General features: G+C 40.0%; 1 protein-coding gene across 1 annotated transcript in view; it reads left to right on the forward strand.

Moving 5' to 3' along the window:
- The first annotated feature begins 2,959 nt into the window (after window positions 1–2,959).
- The window catches only part of NDUFV2 (NADH:ubiquinone oxidoreductase core subunit V2), a 31,656-nt gene continuing 22,096 nt past the window's right edge, over window positions 2,960–12,519 (forward strand). Inside the window, exon 1 of the mRNA XM_032293377.1 lies at window positions 2,960–3,112. Coding sequence (XP_032149268.1) covers window positions 3,059–3,112 — 54 coding nt within the window. The 5' untranslated portion in view covers window positions 2,960–3,058. The remainder of the gene's footprint in view (window positions 3,113–12,519) is intronic.

Genomic DNA, 12,519 nt, shown 5'->3' on the forward strand with positions numbered 1-12,519 from the left:
CTCAAGCCAATCGGTGAGCCCTACGTAAATCAGACACTGCCTCCTCAAGCCTGTTTATAAAATCTGCTGTGGTCCGCCCTTGCTCCTTTTTTCGGATGTCTCACAAGGAGCTGCTCTCCTTTCTCCTTTCTTCTGCCTATTAAACTTTCGACTCCTTAACCCACCCACATGTGTCTGTGTCCTTAATCCTCTTTGCGGGAGACGATGAATCCCAGATATTTACCCCAGATAGTGATGGCACTTCAATTTCATTCTTGTAAACCAAAAGGTATCTGAGATAATTCTCAATCAATTTAAAAAGTTTATTTTGCCAAGGTTAAGGACGCACCCATGACACAGACTCAGGAGGTCCTACCGACATGTGTCCAAGGTGGTTGGGGTACATCTTGCTTTTACACATTTTGGGGAGACATGAAACAGCAATCAATATGTGTAAGGTGTACATTTGTTCACTCCAGTAAGGTGGAACAACTTGAGGCTGGGCTTCCAAGTCATACGTAGGTAAGAGACAAAAGGTTGCATTCTTTTGAGCCCTTAATCAGCCCTCCACTGAATACAAATTTAGTCTGGCTCACTGAATTTACATTTTTACATGAACAATAGGGCAGGGAAAACAACCAGATGTGCATTTGTCTAAGGTGAGCCTCAAAGGGATGACATTGAGCTCTGTCTTTGTCTTCTGTATTTCCTTTTGGTCAGACTGTGAGGAGGTATGTAGCTTTTAATCTTTGTAGCTATCTTATTTAGGAAAAAAAACTGGGAGGTAGTGTTACCTGACATAGTTCCCGGCTTGTCTTTTCCTTCTGCTTAGTGATTTGGGGGTCCCGAGATTTATTTTTCTTTCACATTCTCATAATAAAGACATGAGGAAGGTACCATTATTAAACCGAAGCCTAAAGAGACTAAATTGCCTAAAGTCACGCAGCTAGAAAGCAGCATCTGAACCCCCATAGTCTGATTCTAGAGCCTGCCTGCTTAACCATCATGTCTTGTAAGCCAATGAGACAAGAAGTCTGCTGGAGGAACATCTGGGACACTTTAGAGATAAGAGTTCTTTTTCTTCCTTGGAATGATGTCATCTGCATATGATACTTGGAACTGCTGAAGTCATCTTGTGTCCATAAGAGGAGTCATGGCTGAGTATGTTGCAGTAAAAAGGTGGAAGGCACTAGATTTGGAGGACATCCTTGGGCAAGGTTGAATTAACTAGCCTTGGAATTACTCTACCTCTAGATTTTCATGTGAGACAATGAACCCAATATCATTTAATCTACTTGTTAGATCTCCTGTTACTTGTAGCAAAAAGCACTCTCACCGATACACATAGAAACAAGCATAATTTTGACCTAAGACAAATAGAAATGAGCATAATGTTGATCTTTTAGGTAGGCAGAATATTTGCACTTTGAGCAAGATTTTCATTCAGCCAACAAATATTTAATGAATGCCTTCCATTTGCCAGGTATAGTGCAAGTTGCTGAAGCAAACAATATGGGAAGGGCAGGTTTCTTCACCCTTTCCTTTATTCTTATAAAGGGAGGTTATAAGAATCTGGGGGTAAATGTAGTAGTGAAAGTGCAAGCAGGCATATTTTTGGATGGTATCTTGAGGACAAATGTGGATTGGGAGTCAGAGAAGGCCCTAATAAAATTCAGTAAAAGCATGCATTACAGATTCAAAAATAATCCATATCATGTCAGTATCATCCATCAAGTATTTGTGACATGTTTTGGTTTCAGTTGTATAAGAACAATAAGAACTATTATGTGCACAATAGTGTTAGATGTATAAGTATTTAGGTAACTTTATGACAACATACATTTACATTAAGGGCCAGACTGTCTTTCCCTTTTAAAGGGAAATACTGAAGCTGATTTAGGATAGGCAAAGTAACATAAAATATAAAGCAAAGGAACGGGAACCAAGGCATTTGATGTCTATTTCTAGCTTACTGGGCAGCAGTACTCCGTGTCTTGAATTCTATTATTTGTGAAATATGATTCATAGGGGTTGCAATGGAATATTTTTGAGTTTTTAAACTAATGAGGGATAAATTTTTAAAATCCCTGTGCTGCTGTGAATGTTCCAGAAATTATTCACAAGTTTATTATAGCAAAGCAAATGGGCAAAAGGAAAGGGATGGGTACAGGACGTGACACTCCAGAAAAGAAGGCAGTGACATGAAAAATCAAGAGGTAGGTAGTGCCCGGTACACTCTCAACACCAGGAAATAGTACTGTGCACATTAGAGCTGTTACTGAATAAATATTTGCTGGAATTTCCAGAGAGAACCAAACAACCGTCAAGAAGGAAGTGGCTTTTTTTTTTTCAGCTTCATTATGGAAAATAGCTAATATGTACAAAAGTACCAAGAATAGTAAATAACGACCATGCAGCTTCTATAGCCATACTTACGGCCAAATTGCTTCATTTTTCCCCTTCCATTCCCCACTATTCTCAAGCAAATTCCTGACATCATACCATTTCACCCCTAAATATGTCGCACATATCTCTAATGCAAAAGAATGGGAACCAAGACATTTGGTGTCTATGGCTAGTACACCGGATAGCAGCCCTCTGTGTCTTGAATTCCATGATATGTAGAATAAGATTTATAGTGGGTTGTAACCTGACTTTATTTTTAACCAACAACAATACAAGAGGAGGTGGCTAATCCTTACAAGGCTCTCCATAAGCCTATAAATACAGGCGGGTGCTTCATTACTCTGGAGCCCACGGCGCCACTCGCGGACCCTCCCTTTCAAGGCCAGGGACCCTGCAGCAGCCCGTGGGAAACCGCCCTTTTAGAGCACGGGTGGGTCCCAGGTGGGTCCCGGGTGGGTCCCCGCCCCGCTCCCAGGCAGTCTCCGCCCACTGGGCCCCAGCAGCCCCCGCGCGCCCTTGCTCCTTCCCGTAGGCCACCGCCCCTCGGCGTAGGGAGCGGCGTGCCGCCCTGGACGCCTAGGCCTGGGCTCGGAAGCGCGCACGTTGTGCGTCCCGGGCTCGCTCGGGATTCTCGCTTGGCGCGGTCGGGGAAAGGTGAACAGTGTAGTCCGCCATGTTCTTCTCCGCGGCGCTCCGGGCACGGGCGGCTGTCCTCACCGCCCAGTGGGTAAGGAGGCTCGAGTTGAGCCTAGCGCTGCCGCCGCCCTTCTCTTGTCCTCCGTGCTTCCCTTAGTTTTGGGCGCAGGAGAGCCCTGGGTTCTGCACGGGCCTGCAGGCGGCGGCAAAGAGACTATGGCCTTCGCCCTCTTCTTAGGGAGGCCGCTGCAGCCCCACCGTGAGAGTGAGGAGCCCCAAGGGAGGGTTGCCAGACTGGGAAGTGTACTCCTAGTTTGGTCGAGGAGGACAGAAAGGAGGGGCTGCATGGTGATTTTTTTTCTTTTCTTTTTTTTTTTTTTTTTTTTTTTGGCTCTTTCGCTGTCGCGGAATCTAGGCCTGCCCTGGCCAGATCAGTTTCCAAGAACCTCGTCCCGAAGGAGGCACCTCACATTTCAAGCCTAGTGACCTTGATGCTGTCGGGTTGCAGCATGCTGGAGTGCTCTCTGGCTTACTTGGTGAAGGCTTACGGAGAACTTCTTTAGGGCTGGAAACGGGTGACCAGTGTTTCATTTACTGCAGTTGTACTTTGCATATCGGAAGTGCTGGGTAAATAAATCGTATCAAACTGACTCTGAAAGAACGGAGCCACGAATAATTGCACCCAGTTAAAGAACCACAGAATTTTAGAGGTTATGTGGTCTTTTTGAGATCCGAGTACATGGCAGGCAAAGAAACTGAATTGCAGAGAAGTTGAAACTCTCCTTTACGTTAATCTAAAAATGCTGATTCCAGAAATGTCGATTATAACAACAGGGCCTGTTACACAAATAATACTGGAAAGAAGCCTTAGTTTTGTTTTCTAGGAGTACAATAGGTTAAGTCAGTTCTCAGCAAAAAAGGGAGATAGCGCATATTGGTTGAGAATGAATTCACGGCTTCAGAGTTAGACTCGAGTTTGGATGGTAGCTTAACTGCCTTTTGTGACTTTTGTTAATCTTTCTCCTTTTCTACATTTGTAAAATGGGAATATTCCCTTCTGCAGAGTTCAGTCTTTCAATAAACTTTTGAAGCCTTACTGTAGGTCATGCACTGCTGAGCTCCAGGTAACAGTGTGGATAACGATAGTCATTTGATAACTGTTTTCTGTATGCCAAGCACTGAGTTAAATATCTACATTCCACGTCTCTTTTTGAGGTTGGTGTTACTTTTTCCGCATATTACAGATAAGGAAAAGACTTAGTTCCCGTTCTTTTGGAATTGATAGTCTCGTGTAAGAGGAACTTTAAGATAAATATGAGGCAATGTAAAAGTAGTGTTAGAGATACGAATTGGGTCATCCAATGTGGTTTCAAGGTGTGTAAGATTTTTGCTGAAGGTAATACTAACAGATTGGGCATGAGGTCAGAGGGTGTTCTAGGTGAGAAAGGACAACTTAAAACCCTCCTTGGCAAGAAAAAGATTGGTATATATGAGAAGCAACCTTTACTGTTGGAGGTAAGGTGTGTTCCCAAATGAAATAAGGGAGAGACAGGGCCCGGACATTGGAGCTCCTTGCATGCCATACTAAAGAATTTGACTTTATCTTAGAGGCAGTCAGAAGTCAGTGAAGGGTTTTAGAGGAGTAGAGAAATATGGTCTGGTCTCTGTTTTGGGTGGGTCACTGGCTGGGACTGAGAGGGTGGAATGGGTTTAATATGGACCCAGAAACAGGGAGACTAAGTAGATAAGAGGCTCTGCAGAATGCTAGGTGAAAGATGATGAGGATCGGACATGGTAGAAAGAATAGAAGTAAGAGTAGTTGTAGATTTTGTTTCTTTTGTTTTTGAGGCAAAGGGGCTAGAAGTAGAAATTGAAAAGCAGTTTTAACAATGAAAAGAACAACTTGAGTAGTGAGGACCATTTTAATCAAGTTTAATGTCTCTGCAACTCTCTCTCCCCACTTTTGTAAACAAATAGTACCTGATATACAGTATGTACCCAATAAATATTTGTTGAGTTGATGAGTAAGTTTTTAATTACACACATAATACGTTGTAGGAAAAACAACATTGAGACTAGCAAATAGAATACGCTCAAAAAATAAAAATCATCCATTGTCTTGTCAACCTGGAAACATTTTGATGTCTACACTTACCAGACCTTACAGATGACTTTTTTTTTTCCAAAAAAAAATTGGAAGATATTTATACTGTTTGGTAGCCTGCTTTTTTGTAATATATTTTGATCAGCTTTCCTTATCAGTAGATATTTCTATACTGTCGTTTTAATGCTAATAGCGTTCCATTGTGAGGATGTTCCATTACTTATATAATCAGGCCCTTCTAACCTTTCACAGGTAGTGGGATTTCACATTAAACTTAGCGAGTATCAAGAAAAGTATGAGAAAAGTCTACCTAAGGAAGTTCCTTTCCTAAATGAGAAACCTTTAAAGATTATTTATACTTCCAAAGAAATTGCCTATTCTAATTTCTGCTTTGTTAGCTGCCATTCTCTTGAAGAGGCTTTTCAGTTCATCATTGCTTAAAATATGGCCAGAATTAAGTACTAGTTTGTGTGACCTTGAGCCATCTTAATCTCTGAGCCTCATTTTTCTTTTCTGTAAAGTGGGATAAATACCTTTTCTGTAAAGTGGGATAAATAGGTGATTGTAATTATTGACTAAAAATTATAAATTATGGAGTAATAGATAATCAGAAGAAGTCTGTTCTCTTCTTCAGTAATTGCCCATGGTTTTCTGTAATGTTGATACCACTTTAGAACGTATCAGTGCCTCATTCCCAAGCTGCTACTGTAGTTTCATAGGTGAGAGGATTGTGGTGACATTTTCAATTACAGATGCTCCTTAACTTACAATGCGATTACATCCTGATAAACCCATTGTAAATTGAAAAAGTGTTGTAAATTTCCATTTTCAGCGGGGTTATGTGGACTTAATCGAAGAACATACTGAATGTCATCACTTTCACGCAATTGTAAAGTTGGGAAATTTCAAGACAAGCCATTGTAGGTCTGGGACCATCTGTATTGTGTATTTATTCATTCATTGAGGATATTTTCCTTTATGTCTTTAAGCATGATTATAGCTGTCCTGAAATTTTTGTCTGGTAATCTTAGTTGATTCTTTTTTCTTGAAAATGCGTTTGCCTTTTTTGTTTGTTTCCCATATGTTGAACAATTTTGGATTGTATGCTGAATTTTGTGAATGATATGTTTTAGAGGCTCTAGATCCTTCCTCCAAATAGTGTGTTTTGTTGTTGCTATCCATATCCCTTGTGGGCAGCAGATCAAATATTGGTTCACTTTTTTTAGCTAGGCTCTTTGGAGTCTGCAGCATGTACATACATGGTTCAGGGTTCAGCCAGCGATTTCCATAGAATTTATATACAGAATGTAGGGCTCCCTCCCCCTTTGTGGCTCTTCCTTTTCTGGGATTTCCCACTTTACCATGTCTCTTGTTCCAAACTCTCACTGAGGACTCCCTTCAGGCTAGAAGATGTAAACAAAAATCAAAATCCCTTGGCTTCTTATGATTGTAGACTCCCCTTTTGTGTCTATTTTGGTTGTTCCCCAGTGCCTTCAGAAAGCTTTTGTTTTTTAAAAAATATTTTGTCCAGAGTTTATAGCTATTATTCAGTGGTTCGGCCTGACAGTGTCTGCTTAGCCATAATAGAAGTATGCCATCTTGTATGATGGCACTTTTCCTTCCAAATTTTAAGTTTTGTAGACTGTGTGCCATCTTGTATGGTGGCACTTTTCCTTCCAAATTTTTAAGTTCTGTAGAATGAAATGTTTTCCCCATTCCATTAGAGATTCTTAAATTTGATTTTGTAATGTCCCAGTGTATCTCCATTTTGGCTCAAAGGACTCTAAAAAAGTTAATGTAGGAAAAACACCCCAAAATGCTTAGTTTTTTATTCTTGCTGTAACAAATTTCCACAAACTTTCTGGCATAAAACATCACATTTTTCTAATCTTACAGTTCTGTAGGTTAAAAGTGACACAGGGCTCGGTGGGCTGAAATGAAAGTGTAGGCCCAGCTTCATTCCTTTTTGGAGGCTCTACAGGTGAATCTCTTTTCTTGGCCTTTCCAGCTCCTAGAGGCTGCTCTTGGCCCTTTCTTTCATCTCCAGAGCCAGCAAAGGCAGGTCTAGTTCTTACGTCACATCATTCTGACTCTATTTGTGGCATTCATCACATATCCTTTGACTCTCTTTCCTCTTCCACTTTGTAAGAGCCCTGTGATTGATGACATTGGGCTCACCTAGATAATCCAGGATAATCACTCTATTTTAAGGTTGGCTGATTAGCAGCCTTAATTCTCCCCTTGTTGTGTAAATTGATATTCACAGGTTTCCAGGATTGGGATGTGAGCGTGTTTGGGAGACCATTATTCTCCCTGCCACAGCCATAAATTAGCAGTCTAAAGAGAGAGAGAGAATGAGCAAACTTTATTCAATGAGGTTCAGTAGGCCACTGTTGCAAACTGCAGATTTGGATCTTTTTATTAGAGATGTGAGCTCAGTTTCTGTTTCAAAGTTATAAATAGTTGAATTTCCCTTCTCTTTGGGCACTGTGTAGTACCTTAGTGCTCAGTACATTGAGTAATAAATTATAGGTCCATTGACCGTGCTGCATAACCTATTCAATGAAAGTCATTCTGATTTTCCATTGGGAAACCTTGTCACTAGTTTTTGAATCAGTTCAGGAAGGATGTTATAAATCAGTTGTAGGAAATGTCTTGTATTTAACAAAACATTAAAGACAGTTTACATACATTTTGCTTAGGAGGAAGGTGGCTTTATGTGTGGGATATTTTACTAGGTGTTACCCCATATTATATGTGAGATATATGACGATTGTTGGACAAATAAATGCCCAAGATCAGACAGTCATAAGGGCTGGGTTTGTTTGCAAGTCCTGTTTTGTTCTGTTTTGTTAATCTATCTTTCTGAAGTTGCTCAAACAATCAAAGTTGCTAAGGGAAGTAACTATGTATGGTGAAGATTTAATAGGCACTGTAATAATAAAAGGTGTGCTGGCCGGGCACACTGGCACCATCTAGGCCAACATGGTGAAACCCTGTCTCTACTAAGAATAAAAAAATTAGCTGGGCATGATGGTGCACGCCTGTAGTCCCAGCTACTTAGGAGGCTGAGGCAAGAGAATGGCTTGAACTTGGGAGGCGAAGGTTGCAGTGAGCCAAGATTGCGCCACTGCACTCCAGACTCCATCTCAAAAAAAAAAGTGTGCCAGCATAAGCAGGCTAGGGAAATGATTTCATTTTGCTTAGGGAAAAGAGATGGAGGTTTAGCTAGGGCTTTAAAGGGGTAAAAAAAAAGGAGGTTAACTTTGGTCATGATGGATGAGTAGAAGATGTAAGTTGAGATAATGTTGTAGGTATAGCAACCTACATATACAAGAATAGTGAAGTGCATGAGATGAGACTGAACCCAGGTCCACTGGACTTGGCATTTCATTTCTACAAATTCTTTTTGTTTTTGGAACAATTGATTGTTGCTTGTATCCATATTGGATTTTTAGATAAGTAAAGAATGTTTAATTTATGGTCAAGGTGGCTGGAATCATTAATATTGTTACCTTTATCTGTAATGCACAGTGCCCATAATACCTGGGCTGTTCGTGTAGCTTTTCTATAATATAAAATTTAGCCAAATTACATTTGTTAATTCTCTCATAGTATGGGAAAAATTACTTACATTTCTTTAACCTGAATTAACATTTTTAGTTAAATTACTGATGGAACTTTAATTTGGAGGATGTTTGTAAAAGTCCTCCTATGTCTATTTGAAAATACAGCAAAACTTAAATTTTCGTGATTAAGACATGTACTAAAGTCAGGAAATTGTATATGTGGCATTTCATTTATTTAGCTGTGTAATCTAGGGAAAGTTTTTCCCTCTTCTTTGAGCCTGTAAAACAAGACAATAATACCTATTTGGTAGGTTTGTTGAGAAAAATAAATGAATTATAGTGTAGATTTGTAAAGTTTATAGCATGAAATCTGACATAGAGTAAGCATTTGTATTTATAATTATCCTTGAAATAGATTTCACAACTATTAACCCAGCATCAACTTTGTTAATGTTTTTTCAAGGATTTTTTTTTTTTTTTAATTTGAGACAGAGTCTCACTCTGTCGCCTAGGCTGGAGTTCAGTGGTGTGATCTTGGCTCACTGAAACGTCTGCCTCCCAGGTTCAAGTGATTCTCCTGCCTTAGCCTCCCAGGTAGCTGGGATAACAGGCACATACCACTGTGTCTGGCTAATTTTTGTATTTTTAGTAGAGACAGGGTTTTACCATGTTTGCCAGGCTGATCTCAAACTCCTGACCTCAGGTGATCCACCTGTCCCAGCCTTCCAAACCGCTGGGATTACAGGCGTGAGCCACTGTGTTCGGCCTCAAGGATTTTTTTAAAATGTAAAAATACCTACTCTGAATGAATGTATTACAGACCCTGACTTTTTGAGGAGGTTTCAGGTTTTTTGCTTGAGCTAGCAATGGGGGAGGTTTTAGGTAACAAGTCAGCAGGTATTGTGAACAGTGAGAGGAAAGCTTGGAGAGACCTCAGACCACTTTCAGCTCACCGGAGATGTTTCACATGTGCCCTGTGATTCTTGAACAGGCAAATACACATTTTGGTGGATTTAATCTGTAAATATTAGGGATCATCTAAAAGGTATATTCCTTTTCTTAGTTGGCTGCTAATAAAGGGGAGAAAAAGGGGGTTTTGAATTGCCTGACCTTAGTCTTTTCTTTTTGACTAATTAGGTTACTGATTCTGTCAGTTTTGTCTTGCAGCTTCCTAGTCTGTTATTACGTTCTCCTGGTTGGATGGGTCCTTTTAATGCCCAGATGTCTGATAGAACTAAAAGGTGAGCTTAGTTGGATGGTAGCATTGTTTGAACAACCGAAGAAATTCAGAAGAAGAGTAGAGCCTATGAAAAGATCATTAGGGAATCCTTTTCTTGGGGAGAATATAAAACTTTAATTTTTGTCATTTTGAGCTATTGATATTGCCAATTGCAGTAAAAGGGAAAGGCTGGTAGAAAGAGCACAGGGTCCTTAGATTCAAAGAGCCTAGGCTCAGAATCCAGCTCTGTCACTAATTGTGCAATATGGGGCAAGTTATTGTCTTTTTTTTTTTTTTTTGAGATGGAGTTTCGCTCTTGTTGCCCAGGCTGGAGTGCAATGGTGCAGTCTTGGCCCACCGGCAATCTCCACCTCCTGGGTTCAAGCAATTCTCCTGTCTCAGCCTCCCAAGTAGCTGCAATTACAGACATGCGCCGCCACCACACCTGGCTAATTTTGTGTTTTTAGTAGAGACGGGGTTTCTCCATGTTGGTCAGGCTGGTCTCAAACTCCAACCTCAAGTGATCCACCCACCTCAGCTCCCAAAGTGCTGGGATTATAGGCATGAGCCACCGTGCCTGGCCAAGTTATTGTCTTTGAGCCTGAGTTTTTCTAAATGTAAAATGGAAATGATGACTAACAACAGATTTTTTTAGGAATCGATGAAAAAAGGTATGTAGAAGAGCTTAACACAAAGGTATTCAAGATTACTTGAATCCAACAAAAAGGCAGCCACTGTTTTTGCCTGCTTAAATCTTCTCTGTTTCTTCTGAAACACTGAAAAAAAAAATAAGCTAGAATTCAAACCCACTGTTAATTTGAGCTGTATATTAGGTTATGATCATGTTTATTTAAAATAGTGACTTGGTTGCATGCTTTTCTTGCTTAAAAAAGGAAGTTAGTTGGATTTTCAATTGGACTCAATTGGAATTTTTTGAGGTGTAGACATTTCAGAGTCTAATGAGAAACTAGATTCTAGAGAAAAGACTAGACTGTAGTCAGAGAAGGGGATGGATGGGAACTCAGCTTATTCTTTGAATCATTCCAGCTGAGCTAAGTAGTTTTTTTCAGTTCTAAGCCTAGCCCTGGAATGCCTCTTTATTTCAAAGTGAAACAATTCAAATGGCCTAGTAAGTAGTATAAAAATGTTAATTAGAACTTTTAGTATTTTATTCCTTTATTGAAAGTGTCTGACATAGACTTGACAATGAATGTAAAATATAGGTGATATTCTTTAAACACACCAAAAAACAGTGTTCAAAGCCATTTTCAGGCCACCTGTAACTTGACAGGGATGAGTAACAATTTGTGCCAGTTGAAAAAAACTGAGGGCTAAGATTTATCAGTTTATCTTCACTATTTAGTTTGCTTCTTTATTGTTTGTTTACTTATTAATTTTTTGAAACAGGGTCTCACTCTGTCACCCACGCTTGGGTGCAGTGGCATGATCATGGCTTACTGCAACCTCAACCTTTTGGGCTCTAGTGGTGCTTCCACCTCAAACTCTCAAGTAGCTGGGACTACAGGCATGTACCACCATGCCTAGCTAATTTTTGTATTTTTTGTAGAAGCAGAGATTTCACCATGTTGCTCAGGTTGATTTTAAACTCCTAGGTTCAAGTGATCTACCAGGCTTGGCCTTCCAAAGTTTTGGGATTACAGGTGTGAGCCACTGTGCCTGGCCAGCTTCTTTTATTTTATAAACATTATCTCAGCCCTTCTTATACAACTTTGAAGAGATGATTTCAGACTTTGAAATTAAGTTGGTCAAATGTTAGGTTAGTGTATATACATTCATTTTTTTTTTTTTTTTTTCAGGAATAGAAGGGTGGCAAGGATTTAAAAAAAGATTAAATAACTAACTTGCATCTTTCTTTCTTAACAGGAGCATTGTAAACCAAGGAGGCAGGACTTTACGTTTTTTCATCTGCCTCACTGTATATGGATGCCTCATTTTCTTCCTTAAACCCCTTGGTTTCTTAGACCTACTACTGTGTTCTTCTAAAGCTTTAATGTCATCAAATAGTAGGGTGGTTAATACATGGCCTTTATAGTCATGTGGCCCTAGGATCTAACATAACTTCTGCCAATAATTAGTGATGTGACCTAACCTTGAGATGTTTTCATAACTTGCTTAAATTTCTGGAAATAATGCCCACCTTGCAGGAAAGTTGTAAGAATTAAATGATGAGTAAAAAGCTTAACACCTGCTACGTAGTACTTCTAATAATAATAGCTCATGAAAGCTAACAGTAATATAGTACTTCCCATCTGCCAGGCAGAATATTTAAAACTTTTTATCTTTTTTTTTTTTTTTTTGAGATAGAGCCTTGCTCTGTTGCCCAGGCTGGAGTACTATGGCATGAGCTAGCCTCCCAGGTAGCTGGGATTACAGGCATGCATAACTATGCCAAGCTAATTCTGATATTTTTAGTAGAGATGGGGTTTCATCATGTTGTCCAGGTTGGTCTTGAACTCCTGGCCTCAGGTGATGCGTCTGCCCCAGCCTCCTAAAGTGATGGAATTACAGGCGTGAGCCACTGTGCCTGGCCTGAAGTATGTCTTTTAATGCTCTCAAGAACCCTATGCAGTATATGCTGTTATTTT

The sequence above is a fragment of the Sapajus apella genome, unplaced genomic scaffold, assembly GCF_009761245.1.
Source record: "Sapajus apella isolate SASKATOON/1434 unplaced genomic scaffold, GSC_monkey_1.0 scaffold29, whole genome shotgun sequence".
NCBI lineage: Eukaryota > Metazoa > Chordata > Mammalia > Primates > Cebidae > Sapajus > Sapajus apella.